This window comes from Balaenoptera borealis (genome assembly GCF_965194805.1).
Source record: "Balaenoptera borealis genome assembly, chromosome: 8".
In the NCBI taxonomy this organism is placed as follows: Eukaryota; Metazoa; Chordata; class Mammalia; order Artiodactyla; family Balaenopteridae; genus Balaenoptera; species Balaenoptera borealis.
This window is the reverse complement of record NC_138865.1, coordinates 30584354-30605954: the sequence shown is the minus strand read 5'-3', so window position 1 is coordinate 30605954 and position 21601 is coordinate 30584354. Positions and strand designations below refer to the sequence as shown.

At 47.5% G+C, this 21601-nt stretch overlaps 2 protein-coding genes across 2 annotated transcripts in view; one reads left to right on the top strand and one right to left on the bottom strand.

The window, feature by feature from the left end:
* The window catches only part of LOC309634348 (contactin-associated protein-like 3), a 181428-nt gene extending 179298 nt beyond the window's left edge, over positions 1 to 2130 (bottom strand). The window contains exon 1 of the mRNA XM_082404288.1: positions 1831 to 2130. The gene's annotated coding sequence lies outside the window, so the exon portion shown is untranslated. The remainder of the gene's footprint in view (positions 1 to 1830) is intronic.
* LOC309633779 (NUT family member 2F-like) lies at positions 1865 to 13334 on the top strand (the record flags this gene model as incomplete). Its single annotated transcript, XM_082403038.1, has 8 exons — positions 1865 to 2188; positions 6195 to 6249; positions 7735 to 8449; positions 9403 to 9531; positions 10579 to 10885; positions 11120 to 11500; positions 11902 to 12018; positions 12540 to 13334. The coding sequence occupies 8 exons, from the start codon at positions 1865 to 1867 to the stop codon at positions 13332 to 13334; spliced, it is 2823 nt and encodes a 940-aa protein (XP_082259164.1).
* Between the last annotated feature and the right edge of the window lie 8267 nt (positions 13335 to 21601).

Sequence of the window (21601 nt, the reverse complement as noted above, 5' to 3'; positions counted from 1 at the left end):
AACATATAAACTGTATATGTGGGGGGGGTGTTTATATATATATATTTCTACCCTCACCCCGAATATATAGACAGACCACCTCTTACTCCTACCAAACACATGTATAAACACCCTAGCATTCTCCAAAGAAATACACTTTGAATACTCCTAACAACTCCATACCTTATGAACAAACTTTGATAATGCATGAACCTGATGATGGACACACACACAGATTAGAATACACAAGTAAGATACATGGAAGTGTCTCCAGCAAACCATTTATGAAACAACTTCCGTATATCAAATTATCCCTAGCTATTAGGAGCCAGCTCACACATATGCAAGTACTAACAAATACCCGTATCACATATTTCTAATATATAGAAATGCAATTGTCCAACTTCCCTGTAGAAACATAGAACCCCACCTCTTTATCAGATACACATATACTCACTTCCCAAAATACATAAGCTTCAGAGGCTCCTACTGAAAATTACAAATGCACAGCCTCAGCAAATATTCCTCCAAGTGGCCATGCCCCTTGAATACACACACAAACTCATTTAACACATAACTCTCCACAAGTCCCAAATGCAACCACAATTACCCAGAACACTACAAATATGCAATAATATCATCCTATATGCCCTTTGTTCCAAATACACATACAGTACCACACTACTGGCATATACATAACCCCACATTCCCAACCTCTCACACACAATTAACTCTGCCATCTTGCAGAATACAGAATCATACAAACACAACATACCTACATATACAACATCCACCAGTCCCATAAAATAGTCACAGACTTGCCCTCTACACATCCAAATATACATAGACAGCTCCTGAAAATGCACCCACACAAACACCCCATAACCATACAACGTGCCCTGAATACACAAATGATCATCCTACATTCCCCAAATATACAAAATAAACAGACTGGACACCCAAAGTAATATACACCACTACTTTTCCTGACATTGCCCTTATGCATATGCAGATAATCCTTCCAAATCCACCATTAGACACACATAAATCCCCAAATTCATGGGTGAAAAAAACACATGTAAACATATTCCCCAAACACCTAATTACAAACACCTAACCACCAACTCCTTGAGTATGCCTGCGTCACATCTCAACACCCTCCAAGTACAACACTCACTCTTACACACTCTCACAAAAACACAGGCATGACCTCCCTTCAGACACAAACATCCACAGACAAAACCAACCCACACCTTTGACTACATATCAGATTCCCACCAACCAATTAAATATGTACAGACCCCATCTATGCTTGCAAATCAATCATGATTTGACATCAGACTACAAATACATGTTTATTACCACATTCAGCAAAGTTGCTCCCATCACTGACAAAAGAATGCAGTTTGGACATAAGTGTTGATTGATGTTTTTATGATAAGAAGGAAGACACTAGTGAAACCATGAGTGTGTTCCTTCGATCTTCACTCATTTTCCAATCACCTGAGCTACACCTTTGGAATCAGATGAGGGTTTTCAACTTGCAAGAACGTCCCTCTAGCTTTTGTACTCTTCAGAACGCGCAGCCTAGAACGGCACCTGTTTAATAGCTCACACACACTACTTACCCCCCACCGTAGGCCCCGCAATCACTGAACCCTTCATGCAGCCGGCTCCCCAGTGGTGCCAATAACCCTGGGGTAAACCCCTCAAAGGAATCGAGCTCTATGGGGGCGTGAATCCACATTGTGGGGAGTCTCCTTACACGGACAAGGGCACAAATAACCCACAGGGTGAACAACAGCGCAGAGCGGTGACACCTGAGGGGTGAAAAGTCCCCGTACCCCTTACCTCAGGGTTCCTAGAATTGACTCCAGAGGCGGCCATGACAGGCCCCGCCCCCGCTGGACAGCCGTTGGGGCCCCAACCTCCGCGCTCGCGCATGCGCTCCTGTCTTCTGGAGCCGAGCCAACTGCCCCAACAGACGCCAGGAGCTGTTGGAGGACGGCGGTCCGCGTGCCTGAGAGCCCCGCCCCAGTGGGCGTGCGCAGGCGTGCGCAGGCGTGCAGGCGCGGGGCACGCGGGGATCTGTTCCAGGAGGTCTCTGCAGGAGAGGAGAGAAATGCAGGGTCGGGCACGCTACGCAGCATCTCTGGCGACGCTCCTTGCCGGGAACCTTCGTGACGGTGTCTTCTTAAAACCAGCTCTTGTGAGATGTGCACTCGTGATTTTTCTATTGCACACCTGAAACCCATGCACTTAGCTACAAAGAGTTCTGGAGAGCTCCGCTCTAAGCACAGTAGCCTCAAATTGGGGCAAGTGCTTTCATGCCCTTTGGACTGCAGTTCCTTGGTTCTTCTTTATGCCTTTCAAAAAACAGTAGGTCCTTTTTCCTAGCAAGCCTGAAGTTTCCGCTAAAGAACAATTCTAGCAAAGAATTCAGACCTGGGAAACACTCTTAAGATACTGTCTCCTGACTCCATTCCTAGAGTTTTTCCAAACGCATTTACTCTACTAGAATATTTTTTCTCAGTGTATTTAATACACGGAGGTTTTTCAATAAATGTTGATTCACAGGTGTTTCCTTTGTACGGTTTTTTTTTTTTTTTTTAATAACTTTGAGAGAGAGTGGACAATCTGGGCCAATTTCAACACAGCAGGTAGTATGGGAACAATTTTACTTTCCCTCCCTCCTTTTTTGTAATATCTTGCAGACTTTCAGTTGGCATTAAAAACAACAACAACAACAAAAATAGTAGCAGGATCAACTTACTGACCTGACTTTGTAATACTTCCCAAAGAAACTTCAATCATCAGATCCTCTTTCTGGTCAATTGCAAGATTAGAGCATTTCTCACTCAACAGAATGCCTCTGAAAACCCCTCACATCTAACAGCACTAAGCGCCTCCAAGTGCACAGACTTGAAAACTCCACAAGACACAAACATGGTATCTCTTCGTTTCTTTAACGTTTCGTGATTGAGTGGAAGATGAACTGTCTTCTGAGGCTTGTGATGCATGTCCAGAGATGTTTTTTCTCAGTAGTCAATGCCTGCCCGCAGCCTCTGTGCAGGAATAGTCAGAGATCATGATCCAAAGGACTTTTAGATACTCCCTTCTGTGACTGCTCTTCCCAAATTACATTTGGGCTAATTTGATTATCTCTGTCCCTGGGGTGTAGGATTTTGAAGTATTACAAAAGTGATTGCAGAATTGGGACTGGCTAATTTTTGCACAGCGCAATTTTTGTATCAGTGGCCTTGAGAAGAGTCCTTCAAATACTGTATCAGAATTATGAGTGAGAATCTTATAAATAATTGGTTGAATGACTGAACAAAGGGAGGAAGCAACAAGGAAGCCTGCCTTTCTCGAGTGCCTGGGTACAATATTTTGCCTCACCATCCCTCTAGTATGAAGTTATTGGTTGAAAATCATATGAGTTTTCCTTCATTGTAAAAGCTCCAGTACTGAGCGATATTCCCAAACTGTTTATTTTTTTTCAGTCCCCGACAGGAGTTTCTTTAGATATAAAGTTCACCATGCTGTTGCTTGAAATAGTCTCACCTTATCTTCTCATCTTCTTCTGAGTCAATTTTTCCTAACAAGGGGCAAGGAACTTCTTAAGCACCAACAGGAGTCTTTTTCACACTGTGGAACAGTCCTTCTAAACCTCTGTTTCCTTCCCCAACACCCCACAATCAGTTGGAGTTCTACTGCAGCTACAGCAGTGAGAGAATCTCGTCTCGCAAGAGATTTGGTTGCCATCCTCTGAGGTTTTCAGCCTTCATCTCCCTTGACAAGTTTCCTAACAGTCCTCTCTTCTCACAACACAAACCACGAATACTCTTTCATATCATTTTGATAGTGGTAAACTGACTGACATGGATTCTCAATATGAAAATAATAATCAGACAAGTTTTGTAAAAGGAATGCTACCATCATTCCCATGCAGATGGGGCCATATGCAACGATGAGCCTAGATTGTAAAGAGCAAGTGTATGTAATGCAGACAGGAAATTAACAAACTTGTAAGCAGGGCTTGCAGGCTAGGATTTAGATGGAAGTGGGCTTGTCTGAATGGGGATTGGACACTGGTGGATAAACTCTTGGCATTGTGTCAAGGTGCACATCCATCTCATGGGTAGTGGACTTTTAACACCTAGAAAAACCAGGGCTCTAGGATGTTTAGTCCCTTTAACATAAGGAAAGAGAAGAAGATTTTCTGCCTTCTTGTTCCTTACTTCTGTCCTTACCCCTACTAAGCCAAGATGTTCAGTGCTATATGATGGCTCTTCCAAATCCATTTCATCCAAAGAGCCTGCAGATTTTGTGTATGTTTACAGTTGTGTTTTCTGTTGGAGCCAAGATGCACACTTGAGTCTCGTCACTCCAAGTTCTCTTTCTCATAAGGATGAGTAACTGATAATAGCTTAGTATGTTCTAATTTTTTGGTAGTGTTGCCAGATAAAATACAGATTTCGAGTTAAACATAAATTTCAGATAAACAGGGAAAGAATTTGCAGTAAAACTATGTCCAAAATGTTGCATGGGACAAAGTTGTACTAAAAATGAATTCATTGTTTATGTGAAATTCAAAAGTCAAATTCAGTTAGGCATTTGTTACTTTTCTTTACTAGATCAAGCCACCCTATTCTTTCAGGTCTTTGAAATGTAAGAGACTAGAAATTGTTGTTCTAGGAATCTAGTGCAGAAACAGAGGAGCCACGATACCTGTACAAAGACAATCATTGGAAATATCCTCAGATATATAGGAACATATATGAATTTTCAACTAGAAAAAAAAATGAAGGCATTTTAAAAACTGAAAACAGATTGCCTTCGTTTTTAGTTGCATGACGTATCTCTGGGAAGATTTTAATGAAAGAGATAACACTGGTTTCCTCCGGGAAAGAGGATTGGGTTGACAGGGGAAAGAGGTGGGAGGAGGACTCGCCACTGCATATTCCATTTTGCACAATTTAATTTTGAACCATGAGAAGGTGTTACTCGCTTAAAATATTACACTAAAATCATTTAAAAGGTAAAAAACTAAATCTTTTACAACCATGGAATACTATGAGAAAGACATTTAGTGAATTCTGGTCTTGGACATGGGGGCTGCATGACGGTTTTTTGATGGACGGGGGCTTTCCAGCACAAAGGGTCATTAGTAAGGCTGGTCCTGCTGGATGTTGGTTGGAGCACAAGGACCACTCCCTTAGGAGTGATGTATATACAGCAGTCAAAGACACTGGATCTGCTGAGACAATCCTAATTTCAAATACTCAGTTCCATGTGGCCATAAATACCCAAGTGTTTATCAGACTAACAGTTCTGAATTTTGTTCAGAAAGTCTAGTCTCTGTTGAAGTAAGTCAAGAGCCAGGTAGGAAGCAGAGTGTGTTGAGGGACACAAAACTAGGTTGATGGAAAAAGAAGTGAAAGGAAGGGAACATCAAGTCCAACCTCGGTGCCTTGAATCAAAAAAACAGTTTATAAACTGCATAAAGAGGCACACGCCAATTGTGTTGCCACTGTGTGAGGTGGAAGGAACTTCCGGTTCTTGCCTACCTGCCAGAGCCCTCGTGGAATGTCTCCCCACCCCCACCCTACCCAGACCCACGTGCCCTCTGCCCCTCCCTCACTGCAGAATGTTTAGATTCAAACCTGCCCCTCCTTCACTTGGATCCTGAGCGTCTGCTGAAGCAGGTCACTCTCTGGGTCCTGGTCTTGACTTTTCTCATTGAGGCTACCAGGCAGCAGTAGTCCGTGCCCAAGCCTGCAGGATGGCTTCAGAAGGAGGTAAGCCTATAGGCTGGGGGTGTGTTCTCAGAGACCCTGCCATCCCTCACATCCTTCGGGTTCACACGTGACACTTCACGGTGGGCACACAGTTGGACTGAAGTAGAGGGAGAAGAGAGCCCTGGACACACGAGGACATTTCACCTGGGGAGACTGGGGAGCCTGAAGAAACCTGAGACTGCACTGGGGAGGAGGGGTCATTGGAGGTGGATCAAGAGGAATTGCCCTGGCTATGGAGAAAGGATGGCAGCAGGCAGGTTGATTCTTTCTAGAAGGGAGACAAGCCACTTTGAAACGTGTGTGTAAGGATGTGTGTGATGTCCTGGTGGTGACACAGGGAGGGTCATGAGGAAAGCCTAGACCTGTCTTGTGTTCCTGAGGCACCTGAAGCTTGCCTCACCATATCTTTCTAAGGCATTTGAACAGGAGCATACTGTATCTAAGGGGGCCGTGGGGAGAGATGGTCTTGGTGAGAAAACTATTCAGTGGGGCTGTGTGTGGCCACACCTGCAGTGAAGTGTCCTCTCCGAGAGCTAGGCAGGAGGTTACTCTAACTGCCGCAGCCCACACCTCGTCCACTCCTCCCAGCCCAGAGCTCACTTCTCAGTTCAGGCAACTGTTGCTTTGGATTCAACAGGGGATGGGCAACCGTGTAACTTCAGCCAAGAGAGGGCTCAGATTCCTGAGTTGCTCTGAATTGTTCTTGCTTTTGTGGAATCGCAGTACTTCAGACCTACTTCATCTCGTCCCATATCTCATGGTGGACTCTCAGGCTGCCTTGAGAGGAAGAGTTTGTTCATATTTCATGTCACTCCTTCATGGACAGGGGACAGATGTGGAGTGGGGTTGTTATGGGTGGATTGTCTGTGAAGGCTGCTTCCTCTTTTAAAGGGGGAAGGAGTGTAGCCCAGGGGCAGGAAGACGATCTTCTGTGTTATTATTAAACGTCCTATGACACCTGTTCTAATTAATTAGGTGCACCGTGGTGTGTACCTTGTTCTCCTGAACAAGGATGTGTTCCAGACAACTTGATCGCCATGGCACCTGGCTTATGCCTGCTTCTTAGATTGTCTTTCCATTATTGGGAGCTGGAAGGGGAAGGACCACAGGCGGTCTGTCCTCCCACGACCAATGTAACATGACAATTCTTTGGCCCTTGTTTAATCCTCTGCAGCCATCACTGGCTGTGAAATGACAGAATCTAAGGGACACGCACCTACTTCTCAGACCCCCCCCAACCCGCACCGCCTCCTAGGAACAGAACTCCTGAGTGATGACAGTGACTCTGGGCACTGGGGAGGGGGTGGCAGGACCTGGCCCATGTTACATGTCTGCTGTGGGTTGTTCTGAGATGCAGGTGCATTCTGGGCCAGTGTTAAGGGTTTGTATCAAGATTCCATTAGAGAGATATTTTCCAGCATTTTGTTTTGTTTTGTGAGGCTAGGAAAGAAAGAGGGGATTTATACTGAGCATCAGGAAAAGGAGGACTGAGGAGGAGGTGGGGCCCCAATATTTTACACAGTGCCTGTCCACAAAGGGCCTTTGGGGGCCTAGAACTTACCTTGGAGAAGGTCCCTACCTGCTAGTACGCCGGCTGAGGGGCATTTCTCACAGAGCGGATGTCCACCCAGTTCCAGGTCTTGGGAGACAGCCTGTGAGGCTTAGGTGCCAGGGGGTGCCTTAGGGAGGCTCTCCAAGTCAGTGCTTGCTGAGGCGATTTCTTCTCGGCAGACAGGGTTCAGGGACCTTGGTGGATGGGCGCGGGGTCACCAGTGGAATAATTCTCAACTGGAGGTCAGGGCATGAAAATCACTTGAAGACATTTGCACGCTGCACAGTTTCCCTTGTCCAAGTGTCCCTCACCTGTGGAGATGTACACTCTGATGCCACAGAAAGCCTCGGTCCCACTTGCCCATTCTCCTCCTCCATTCACTCCTTTCCTTTGCCTCAACAGCATGTCCAGTGCTGGGAACGGATGTGACCATGAACCCCGGTGCCTCCTTGTCTACTTTCACGGCAGTGCCCTTCCCTCCACCCATTCCTGGCGCCCAGCACCGGCCACCCTGGCAGCAGCACCTGCCACGTCCCATCACCCCAGCATTCCCTCCTGGCAGCAGCCTGCTGCTGCCAGCTTTCCCCAGGACGCCTTTGGTGGTTAATGGTGGCCATGGCCCCAGTGTCCCTGGGGCTTGCAACCTCACTGTCCAAGTCAGGTCACAAGGGAGGACAGTGGAGGCCCCCCAGACTCAGACCTTTGTCGTTACTCAGGCCCCCCTCAACTGGAGCGTTCCAGGGGCCCTCAGCAGGAGTGCTGCATGTCCTGCACCCGTATTCATAGCAACCCCTGTGATGGGGACCGTTGTGACTGCTCCAGCTGTTGGAGTTAGTCAGGCTGGCAAGGGAGGCTGGACCCCAGGCTTTCCTCCTCAAGCTCCACCACCAGCTGCCCAGCTGGCCCCTATCATTCGCCCAGTGAACTCTGGGCCATGGCCACATGGCACTTCCAGGGAGCGCCGCCTGGCCACCAACCAGCCCAACGCCTCGCAGGATGGCTCCTCTAACACCCAAAGCGTGTACAGTAACTTCCGACGTTGGCAACACCTCAAGCCCCTGGCCCGGAGACACTTTCACCGGAGTCCTGATGCAGAAGCTTTTTCCTGCTTTCTCATGTGAGTGAACGCTCAGGGGGTCCTGAGCTTATGGGAGCTTTTAGATAAAGAGGAACTGGGGATGGACTCGCACGTTAGCTTTCTAGGGATACTGGAAGGAAGGTGTGAGGGCCATGTCCATGCTATGAGAAGGCACATTGTCGGTCACATGGGTGGGCCTACCAGTCCGTGACATCAGGACTGAAATGTGCCCTATCTCAACTGGCCCCACCACCCTGTGAGTCTGGCCAGCTTGCTCTTCCATGATTCTCATGGTAATATGGACTGAAGACTTGCAGTCAGAGAGGGTCGTGGTGTAAGGTGAGGAGCCAAGGAGTGGATGCCGCACTGTCCTGTGGTGCCGTGTCCTTCATACAGGACTTGAGCGTACATGGCCAGGGGAGGTCACTTCAGAGGAGGGGGAGGAGCGCGGGGCCCAGGAGGGCGCTTTATGCATGCCTCCACTTCGTTGTGGAGAATTCCACGAGGAACAGGGTGATGGTAGAGCTCTCCTAAGGGCGTGGGCTCTCTCCCACTAGACTTGTGAGCCTGGCAGGCATTTCCATCCTAAACCTCCGGTCCCTCGTAAAAAGGGGACAATTACACTTCACTCAGAGGACTGTGCAGAAGACTCCTTGGGCTAATCTATGAAGTGTTAGCAGATTGCTTGGCACATGCCACGCCTCATTGATGATAGTGATTTTTATGATGAAAATGCAGGCTTGAAGAGGAAAAGAGCTCCCCAAGGCAAAATGTCCCAGCTCTAGCCTGGGAGTGGATGGTCATCCTTGAGTGAGTGTGAGGCGGTGACAGCAGTGGCCGGGAAGGCTTGTCTTTGCCCTCCCAGACACCCGCCTCTCACCCTCCTGTCGCTCAGTCATGCTGTGTTGAGTGATGTGTGGTCCACATTGTCGGGTGGGGTCAGGCAGGTGGGGGCTGGGCTGTGCCCAGAGACTGACCCCGAGGGCTTACAGCCCAGTGCTTCGATCCCTGGCCCGCCTGAAGCCCAGCATGACGCAGGAGGAGGGACTGTGGAGGGCCGTGCAGGAATGGCGGCGCATAAGCAACCTTGACCGGATGATCTACTACAAGATGGCGGAAAAGTGAGTCAGCGTCCTGGGCCCAGGGGCTGCGTGGAGGGTGAGGCGAGTGGGTGAGGGCAGGGTCTGGCCGTGAGGGTGCTCATCAGAGAGGACAGAGGAGAAGGGCTGTCACCCAGCACACGGTCCCCGCAGCCCAGGGGCCCTACTGTCCTCCAGAAACCCCTCCCTCACCTTGAGAGTTTGAGACTTCTGTCCTTCCTCCACCAGGAGCTCTGCCTTCCCCTGATTTTGACCTACCCTTGCCTTGATATGAAGGTCTTAGGACGGGGCAGGGTGAAGCTGTGAGTCCAGTAGGGGTCCAACTCCGGCCATATGGGCTGGGCCGGGGAAAGAGCTCCACCCGCCAGCCTGCTGCTTCCTTAGTGGTGGGTGGCTGGCGGCCACTGACATAGATTTGGGACCCCCTCTCCTTATGAAAAGTGGCCTAAGTGGGTACCCTGGAATCCCTGAAGAAGCTGGGGAAGCCAGCTGTCGTCAGCCCAAGGGTCTCCGGCCCTTCCAGTGTTTGCTCCATGGTAATCCCCTTGGTTAAAGAAACAAAACCAAACAAACGAGTGCCTCTCAGAGGAAAGGAAGGCCTCTCCTCTAAGCTCAGCATCCACATCGTCCAGCCTCTCCTGGGCCCTGTCTCCAGGTTTATCTTCCAGGACTCTCATTCCCAGCCCAGGGTCCTGGATTCGGGCAAGGACCCCTGTGGGGAACACATGCCTGTTCCAGCCTCTGGCTGTCAGCCCTTCATGTGGTTCTGGATGGGGATGGGGGGCATGAGGAGGGTGCCCCCTGGGTCAGCCATGTGTCCCGTTGACCTGGTTCAATTCAGCGACCTGGGTCTATGCTGTTGAATGCCCTCCAGTGCTGGTGAGGCAGGAAGGGTCCCAGATCTTGTTATCACTTCCAGGAGCAGCTCTCTGCTGTGGACAGCACCTCACAGGGCCTTGACGGCCCCAAGGCACATCCTCTCCCAGTGCCTCATTCTTGGCTGCCTTTGTTGGGCTCCAGAACCCAGGCCTTTTTCTCAGGGTGGCCTGTGTCTCCGTCACCCCCCAGGTTCATGGAATTTGCGGCCGAGGAGGAGACGCACATTCAGCATTTGCAGTGGATGCAGTGCGCGCAGGACCTGCCTCCTCCAGCCCCACCGAAGCTGGATCCTCGGGGGCCCCCAGCCCCGAAAGTGGGCCTTCAGCCAGGCACCCAGCTTCCCACTGGAGCTGAAGGCACAGGTAACAGGGGCCTAGGCTTGGCCACCGTCCCCATGTGGATCCTTTTCTTTCAAGACAGGGGCATTGGTCTTTCAACCAAAACAGCCACCGAGGCGGGGGGTGGGGGGGTGGGGTCTCAGCTGCCCTTTGTCACTACGGGGTATTGACTTGGTCAGTTTTGTAACTCCTCTCACACCTCCCTGTCAAAGGACCCCACACGAAGTCTGCCTAAGTAGTGGGCTTGAAGGGGAGACCCCTAGAAAATTGGAGGTTCCCCACTTCCTTACTTGTGACTCTCTTAGATGACCCCCTAACCTCCCCTCTCCAACTGTGCATGAGGCTTCAGATGGTCCTGGCCCCTCCCACACCCACATCAATGTCCCCCAAACAATGCCCTCACCAACGTGCGGTCGGTGGTCAGGAGGTGGACCGGGAGTCCCTCACCTTCCTTCCCTTCCTCCTGCTCTGCCTCAGCCTGTGCTCCCAGGATGTGCGGCCCCAGGGCCCAGCCCTCGCACCCGAAGCCACACAGATCCCAGCGGACCCCGGAGCCCAAGGCGCCCAAGGAGATTCCCCCTGAGGCTGTGAGGGAGTATGTGGACATCATGGAGGCGCTGGTGGGGCCCGTCCACTCAGCCACTGGCGAATCAGATGCAGAATGTGGAGAGGATGGAAATGAGCTGAAGCAGGAAGAGGACAGCACCTACTTGGACCCGGGTCTCTTGAGCTACATTGACAAGCTGTGTTCCCAGGAAGACTTTGTCACCATGGTAGGCGGGGCTTGGAACCTGGGGTCTACAAGATGCCAGGGCATGGAACTATCATCACCCAAGATCTGGGTTCTGCTCAGGCCGATGGGACTTAAGCTCAGCTCCTTGTTCCTGAGCCTGGTGTTAGGGGAGGTTTACGCAGGTGTATGTGTGTATATGTTTGTGTCTGTGTGTATGCCTTTGTGTCTGTTTATGTGCATCTGTATATGTGCTCTTTTGTGTGTGACTGTGTATGTGCATGTGTGTATGTGTGTGTGTGTGTGTTTGTGTGTGTGCTGACCATCCCCGCCTTGTGGAGGAGAGTGGGGGTGGGTCTCTGCTTTTCACTTTCCCTCCTGGTCTTCTTGTGTCACAGGCCACTCCTGGCCAAGGATGCTCACAGCCTCTTCTTTCTGTCCAAGGTGGAGGCAGTCATTCACCCTCGATTCCTGGCAGAATTGCTTTCCCCAGACCCACAGCTGGATCTCTTGGCCCTTGCTGAGGAGCTGGAGCAGGAGGAAGGACTCACCCCTGAAGAAGTGAGCCAGGGGAGGGAGAGGGACACTTAGGGAGCCAGGGGACTCCAGGGGAGGGGGGACCCCAGGTGATCCAGGGGACAGGGGAAACCAGGTGGCCCAGGGGAGCCAGAGGAGGGAGGGATCGCAGGTAGAACAGGGGAGACAAGGGACACCCAGGAAGACCAGGGCACGGAGGGACCCCAGTGAGCAGGGGAGAGCTAGGGCCCCAGAACAGGAGGCCCACATGGCTCTGTCCATCCCTTCCCTACCTCGGAGACCTGGCATGGGGAAGGGCCCTCTCTGGGGTGGGTACAGTGCAGGGTGATAGGAAGGAGAGGATGGGGAGCCGGGAGCGGAGGGAAGGACACACAGCTGGGAATAAGGTGCAGGAGGATGGCAGGAATGCCACCGTGTCTGTATTTGGAGTCTAGTCCTGGGGTCACCCGTCCCCTCCTCCCCCCCAGGGCCATTGTCCCACTGCCCAGTGCTCCTCCTCTCACACGTGCGTGTGGAGCCGTCACTGTCCTCCTCCCTCCTACCAGCTGGTGCAGAAACGACTCCTGGCCTTGAAAGAGGACGAGGGTGGGCCGGCAGCCCCGAGCCACAGTGCACCCGGAATGGGCTCAAGTCCATCTGAGTCCCACGCCGGCCAAGGTGCCCAGAGGCACGACCAAGACCGCCATCGAGGGGTCAGTGATGAAGCCTGCCCACCAGAGAGTGATTTTGAGGCTCTTCATAGGCCCATCCGAGCAGACACTGGCCCGTTCAGGCCCAAAGTCTTTGTTCCCTGTCGAGGACGTCAGGAGGTCTCTCCATTCCTTGCCGGACGGCCCTCCCCTCCCCAGGGTCAAAGGCACACTGGCCCTCTACTGGGACCCAGGGATGCGTCTGTTCTCAGAGAGGCGTCTCCTGTTCGGGAGGCCCGAGGGCCCAGGGACGCGTCCAGTGAGGACGAGGAGGAGCTCCCCAGCCTGGCCTTCCTCTTTGCCTCCCCGCAGAGCCTGCTGCCTTGCTGGCTGTCCCAGAGTCCTGCCCCTGCCTCAGGCCTGGCCTCCCCTGGAGGTTGGGGGGCCCAGAGAGCTCCCCAGGACCCCTCCCCTCAGAGAAGAGGCCCCAGCCCAGCTCCACCAGCCGCTCCCAAGTCGAGGAAGCGGGCTCTGTGTGGGCGCCCAGCCGCTGCTGAGAAGCTGTCCATCCCCGGGGCTGGCCACGGGGTCTCTGCGAGGCCAGCCTTGGCTCTGGGCCTGGCTCGCCCCTCACAGCCGAGAAAGAGAAAGCGTGACACTTTTGTCACAGGGAAGAGGAGGAAGAAGAACAGGAAGCACTGCAGCCAGTAGGGAACAGCCGGGCCGGCCCTCCAGGGCGAGCCCCCCAAGGCGGCCCCCAGGGGAGCCTAGGGGCTCCTCCTCACCCCAGTGCTGATCCTGGAGGATGTGGGGGGAAGGGAGGGAGGGCAGGACCAGCAGGGCGGGGAGGGGAAGTGCGATTGTGGGGGGTTAGGGAGGTGGGGGAGGTGGGTGTGGGCAGGACCTTTGGAGTGATGTATGTAAATTGTGAATAAAGATAGTTTTGGTGGGAAATGCTCTCAGGCCACTGTCATCTTCTTCGTGTGGAGCTGCTCCACAGAGAGCGAACCTGAGAGGAAGGAAGGGTGAGGGAGGTCACAGGAGCTATGGATCTACAGGTGGCCAAACCTTTCCTCCACATAGACAAGGACTCCTCAGGCTGCCCCTGGGAACGCATAGCTCTCACTTTCCCCAGGGACCCCCTCACCATCCCCTTCTCTAAAGCCTGCTTGGCTAGGGGCCTTCTGGGGCATCTGTAGCATCTTCTGCATCCCTGAACCGTCTGGGGAGGGAGAGCTGCTTTTGTGCCTCTCAGCCCTCTGGACACTAACCAGTTTCTAGGACGGAGCCTGCAGATGGCCCTTGTCTTTATGGAGCTGCTCTCTGCTTCCCTGAAGTGGCCAGGCGATGGCGCTGGGGTGACCCTCTGCTCATCCAGGGTTTCCTGTGTGGGTGGCCTGACCAGACAGGAAAAGTCTTGGCCATGGGGACAGGACTGTCTGCCTCATCATAGCGGGAGCGTTCTCTAGTCCCACTGGGATTATTGCAATGTGGAGAGTGGTTGAGGCAGCTACCTCTTAATCCCAGTGAGGATGCAACGAGGGGAATGGGCGCGGGGAAATTCATGGGGCACCTGTTACAGGTGTGTCTAAGGGAAACGACAGTTGGGCCCCTTTGTGGAACTTGTGGGATTTCTGTGCAGCAGCATCTCGTTCAACTGAGGGAGGAGGACCCATCTGGCTGTGGCTGTGGGGACTGGCCTTAGGGGCCTAGGGGTGTGCAAAGACACCCCAGAACTACTGTCCCTTCCCTTTCCACCCATGGCTGGACATGTGTGTGTATTGGTATCAACACTGATTTGTATTCCCATAGAAAACAGTTCCTCCTGACAAACTATGACCGTGTTTCACAAGAACAGCTTGCTCACAGGGGCAGCAGGGGTGGGGGAGAGGTATCTGTGGCCCCAGATCTGGGTGGGAGCTGGGATCCATGCTGAGGAGTGTGGAGGCCTCAGTCACCGTCCTGCGGTTGCCGGCAGAGACTTCGAATCATCAGAGCAGGGGAAATGACCCGCTCATAAGGGTGAGACGAGCAAACAATGAGGGGCAGGGAGCAGACCCCTGCTGTCTCCCCGAACTGCCCCCCCTCCCAGTCTGCTTAGCTTCCGTCACAGCTTGTGCTGGCCCACCTCTGAAGCCCCTTCCTCCTAAAGCACTCAGATGCTCTGATCTTTTGTAGACCTGCCCCGGGCCTCACCCCCCTTCCCTGCTGGCCAAAGGCTCTTCTCCAGGTTCTGAGTTCTGATTCCTTCCCCAGGACCCAGGCAGGGGTTAGGACAACAGGGACTCCCTGAACATGACCCCTACATCATCAGCATGCAAAACTGGGGCCGCAGGCTTCCACAGGTGGCATGGCTCTCTGCTGGACCCTGCAAAGAGCTTGGAGAAGAAAGGGGCTCATGTCTCTCCACCTCCACTAATCTGTAGGTCAGCCTCACAGGTCCTCCTCTGTCCAGGTGGGCAGCACATATGTGCTCCCAGCCCTCCTTGACCCTTTGTGAAAGAAAGTTTTTGCAGCTCAGTAGTCTATTAGTCAAGGTGTCTCAGGGCTTGTTCCTTTTGAAGCCCTACAGGAGAATCTGTTTCCTTTCCCTTTCTGTCTTCTAGAGGCTGCCTGCATTCCTTGGAATTAGTCCCTTCTTCCATCTTCAAAGTGCATCACTTTAATCTCTGCTTCCCTCATCACATGGTCTCTCCAACTCTGACTCTTCCTGTGTCCCTCCTATACAAATCTTTGTGTTTATATATAGCCCACCCAGAAAATTTATGATAATCTCTTCATCTCAAGATTTTTTGCTTGGTCACAGCTTCAAAGTCCTTTTTTCCATACAAGGTGACATTCACATATTGTCATAGGAGGGGTTAAACACGGACCTTTTTGGGGAACCGTAATTTACCCTACTAGAAGGAATCCACAAGAATACCTACCATCAGAATCCACATGAATAACAGACTATGACCAAGTGGAATTTATTCCAGGGATGCAAGCCTGGTTCAATGGTAAAAAATCATCAATGTAATCTACCATATTGAGTCTAAAGGAACACATACTGTCACACCAATTAATACAGAAAAGGCAGTTAACGAAATTCAACACCCATTCATATTAAAAATGCTCAGAAAACTAGGAATAGAAGGTCACTACCTCAACCTAATAAAGAACATCTACAAAAAACCTACTTCTAACATCACATGAAATGGTGAAAGAATGAATGTTCTTCCCTGAGTTCAAAAACAAGGTTAGAATGTCCACTCTCATCTCTTAGTTTTCAATGTAGTACTTTAGATTCTAGTTAGTGTAGTGCAGCAAGAAAAGGAAAACAGAGGCATACATATTAGAAAAGAAGAAATATAATTGTCATTATTTACAGATGACATAATTGTCTACATAGAAAATTCCAAGGAATGTATAAGAAAACTCATAATAAATTATAATAAATTGCTGTAGCAGGATCTCAGAATATAAGATCTATACGTAAACATTAATACACAACATTGATCATATTTCCATATACTAGTAACAAACTGAACGATTGAAAACCAAAATTTAAAACGTAGTAAATAGGTTCCAGTTCAAGGTGGCAACATAGGAAGATCCTGAACCCACCTCCTCCCACAAACGCACCAAATCTACAGCTACATATGGAAAACTTTCCTCTGAAAAAAACTAAAAGATGGTGGAGCAACCCCTTCACATCAGGAAAACCAGAGGGAAACCACATCAAAACAGGTAGGAAAGGCTGAGACACAATTTTTCCATAAATCCCATCCCTGGTGTGGAGACACACAATCAGGAAGGAGCTCAAAACCTGGAGCTTCTCCCTGAGAGGTGAAGGGTTTGGACCCCACACTGGGCACTCCAACTTTTAAGGCTGGCACCTGAGAGATAGACCCCCAAAACATCTGACTTTGAAGACCAACAAGGCACATCCCATGAGACCCACAGGGCTGTGGTGGACTGAGGAACAGCTCTTAAAGGGCCTGTGCACAGACTCACCTGCCCCAGGGCCAAGTGCAGAAGCAGCCCTTTGAAAAGCACTCTGACTTTTTGTGAAAGAGACTCACTTCCCAATTTTAAAGCATTAACCTGAGGAACAGGGGCCTGCTGGAATACTCCCCAGGGACAGAGGCTGGCGGGTGCCATCTTCCTGCTCTCTCTCTGCCTTGATAAAGCTGAAGGGTGCCATCTTTTTCCCCCTTTTTCCTTTCCTGCAGGTGACAACTTTGTGCTCCAGCCAGCTGGCTCCTTCTTCCCTGCTCTTCCTCTGTCTTGCTATATATATATATTTTTCTTCTTCTTCTTTTTCTTTTTTTCTTTTCCCTTTTCCCCTTCATTCAGATGGTGTCATCTTTGCACTCTTCCCACCGCCTCACTCCAGCCAGTAAGCATCATCTTCACAGTTTCCTTCTGATGTGCTCCAGAGAGCCAGAATCTCCAAGACGGGAGATCCCACTTTTGTGGCCTCCACTCAGGGGATGCTCCTTGATCACCTGGCTCTGGAGGCCAGGAGGGATCTCTTTTCTGCATCCCATGGGACTGTAACAATTGGAGAGACAGTTCTTGGCAGGATACCACCCACAGGATGTACCACTACACATCAGACTGAGACACAGTCCCAGCCTTTACATGAAAAAGGCCTATTTGCTAGTAGGGACAAGACTTAAGAGCAGGCTTCAGGTTCAGCACACATCTAGAGGCTACGGATGTGCTCTCAAGGAAGGTAGGCTGGGGGTACCATCTTTCCACCCTCACTCTGCCTTACTGCACTTCACTGGTATCTCCCAGAATGGAGCTTGTACACTTATCTGAAGCCCTGTTTTCTTGTGACTGCTCCCCAGGGAATATCTTCAGATTACTTGCTTCTGGGGCCCAGCAAGGCTTACACTTGCAATCTCACAGGACTGAATATATTTGTATTCTTTAAAAGCTGTTACCAAATTGTCTGGCTTCCTATCAACCTGAATCTAGGTGCTGACTGTGATCCTCCAGTTTGGGATGCTCACTGGTCTTGGCAAACCCTCAACTGCTGGGAGGGTGTGCCAAGTCTATTAAAAATAAACTGCTTAGACAATCACAAAGTTTTGAGAGACAACCAAGAGTAGACAGCGTTAAATGACAAGGTTCATCTGTCACACAGCTCTTCAAGACTGGGAGATGTGACTATTTCACTTAATGCGTAGAAACCAACACAGAGAGTCAAGCAAAATGAAGAAAGAGAGGACTATACTCCAAAAAAAGAACAAGATAAAACCTCAGGAAAAAATCTTAATGAAATGAACATAAGTAATTTACTTGATAAAGAGTTCAAAGTTATGGTCATAAAAGTGCTCACTGAACTCAGAAGGAAAATGGATGAAAACAGTGAGAACTTCAACAAAGAAATAGAAGATATAAGAAAGTTCCAAATAGAAGTCACAGAACTGGAGAACGCAATAACTGAACTTAGAAATACAGTAGATGAAGCACAAGAAAGAATAGGTGAACTCAAAGACAGGTCAGAGGAACTCATCCAATCAGAGAATAAGGAAGAAAAAAGAATGAAAATAATTAATATAGCTTAAGGGATTTATGGCACATCAAATGGAATAACATTCACCTTATAGGAACTCCAGAAGGAGAAGAGAAAAAGGGGCAGAAAACATTTGTAGAAATAATATCTGAAAACTGTTCCTAACCTGGGGAAAGAAACAGACATCCAGATACAGGAAGCCCAGAGAGCTCCAAAGCAGATCAACCTAAAGAGATCCATACCAAGAAATATTAAAATTAAAATGTCAAAGTTAAAGATAACAAGGGAATCTTAAAATCACCAAGAGAAGTACAACTTGTTACATACAAAAGAACTTCCATAAGACTATCATCAGATTTTTTAGCAGATATGTTACAGCTCAGAAGGGAGTCGCACAATATATTCAAAGTGCTGAAAGAAAAATCTTTCCAACCAAGAATACTTCACCCAGCAAATACTTCACCCAGTTATATTCAGAACTGAAGGAGAGATAAAAGAGTTTTCCAGATGACTAAACGTTAAAGGAGTTCATCACCACTAACTCAGCCTTACAAGAATTGTTAAAAGAACTTCTTTAAGCTGAAATGAAAGGCCGCTAATTAGTAACAAGAAAACACATGAAAGTATAAATCTCACCAGTAAAGGTAAGTGTATATAGTAAAGGTAGTGGATTAATGAATTATAAAGCTGTAAGAAGGTTAAAAGACAAAACTCGTAAAAAGACTTATAATTAAAATAATTAGTTAAGGGATATACAACATAAAAACATGTAAAATATGTCATCAAAAACATAAAATGTGAGGAGGGAGGAGTAAAAACTTTGACCTATAGAATGCATTCAAACTTAAGTTGTTATCAACTTAAAATAGACTGTTAAAAATATAAGTTGTTAAATGTGAGCTTCATGGTAACCACCAAGCAAACACCTAGAGTAGATGCACAAAAGATAACAAGAAAGGAATCTAAACATACAACTAAAGAAAGTCATTAAGCCACTAAGGAAGAGAGCAAGAGAAGAAAGAAACAGAGAAATCACAAAATAGCCAGAAAACAATTAACAAGATGGCAATAAATACATACTTATCAATAATTATTTTAAATGTAAATGGACTAAAGGCTTCAATCAAAAGACATAGGGTGGCTGAATAGATTAAAAAAGAAGACCCATCTATATGTGGCCTATAAGAAACTCATTTCACAGCTAAAGACACACACAGATTGAAATTGAAGGGATGGAAAAAGATATTCCATGCAAATGGAAACCAAAAGAAAGCTGGGGTAGCTATCTATAATTATATCAGAAAAAATAGACTTTAAAACAAAGACTGTAACAAGAGACAAAGAAGGACATTACATATGGATAAAAGGGTCAATCCAATAAGAGTATATAACATTTGTAAATATTTATGCATCCAACATAGGAGCACCTAAATAAATAAAGCAAATATTAATAGGCCTTAAAGGAGAAATAGCAATACCATAATAGTATGGGACTTGAGTATCGTATTACATCAACGGATATATCATCCACACAGAAAATCAATAAAGAAAGATTGGCTTTAAATGACATGTTAGATCAGATGGATTTAACATATATATATAACATTCCATCCAAAAGCAACAGAATATACATTCTTCTCAAGTACACATGGAACATTCTCCAGGATAGATCATATGTAAAGCGAAAACCAAATCTTAACAAATTGAAGAAGATTTAAATTATATCAAGCTCCTTTTCTGACTACAATGGTATGAAACTAGAAATTGATTACAAAAAGAAAACTGGAAAATTCACAAACACGTGGAGAGTAAACAACAAATTCCACAATACAGTAAAATGGTCATCTAACATGATCCAGTGAGATTTATTCCTAGGATGCAAGGATGGTTCAATATCTGCAAATCAATCAATGTGATATACCACATTAACAACTTGAAGAATGAAAATCATATGCTCCTCTCAATAGATGCAGAAAGACTTTTGAGAAAACTCAACATCAATTTATTATAAAAACTCTCAATGAAGTGGGTATAGAGGGAGCATACCTCAACATAATAAAGACCATATATGACAAGCCCACAAATAACATCATATTCAACAGTGAAAAGCTGAAAGCTTTTCCTCTAAGATCAGAAACAAGACAAAGACGACCACTAAAGTCCTAGCCAGGGCAATTATGCAAGGAAAAGAAATAAAAGGCATCCAAACTGGGAAGAAAGAAGTAAAACTGTTACTATTTGCAGATGACATGACACAATATATAGAAAACCCTAAAGACTCCATCGAAAAACTGTCAGAACTAATAAATGAATTGAGTAAATTTGCAGGATATAAAATCATTATACAGAAGTATGTCACATTTCTACACACTAATAACAAACTAACCAAAAGAGAAGTTAAGAAAACAATCCCATTTACAATTGTATCATAAAGAATAAAATAAGAATAAATTTAACCAAGGAAGTGAAAGACCTGTACACTGAAACTACAAGGCATTGATGAAATAAATTGAAGAAGACACAAAGATACCCCATGCTCATGTATTGGAAGAATTGATATTATTAAAATGTCCATACTCCTCAAACAATCTACAGATTCAATAAAACTCAATCAAAATTCCAGTGACATTTTTCACAGAAACAGAACAAACAATTCTAAAATTTGTATGGAACCACAAAAGGCCCTGAAAATCTTGAGAAAGAAGAAGAAAGCTGGAAAATGCATGCTCCCTGATTTCAAACTATATTACAAAGCTATAGTAATCAAAACAGTATGGTATTGGTATAAAGGGAGACACATATCAATGAAAAAGATAGAGAGCCCAGAAATAAACCCATTCATATATGGTCAATGAATTTACAACAAAGGAGCCAAGAGTATACAATAGATAAAGGACAGTCTCTTCAATAAATGGTATTAGGAAAACTGGACAGCCACATACAAAAAATGAAACTGGACCAGTATCTTACACCATACACAAATTCAACTCAAAATGGATTAAAGACTTGAATGTAAGACCTGAAACCATAAAAACTCCTAGAATAAAACATAGGCAGTAAGCTCCTTAACATCAATCTTGTCAATGATTTTTTTTTTCTTTTTGGGATTTGACACCAAAAGCAAAGGCAATTAAAGCAAAAATAAACAAGTAGAAGTACATCAAACTAAATAGCTTCTGCACAGCAAAGGAAACCATCAATAGAGTGAAAAGGCAACCTAGTGAATAGGAGAAAATATTTGCAAATCATCTATCCAATAAGGGGAGGGGTTAATATCCAAAGCATGTAAAGAATTCATACAGCTCAAAAACAAACAAAAAAATTCCAATTAAAAAATAAGCAGAAGATCTGAAAAGGCATTGTCCAAAGACGATACACAATTGGTTAACAGGTACACAAAAAGATGCTCAACATCATTAGTCATCAAGAAATTGCAAATCAAAACCACAATGAGGTATCACCTTATACC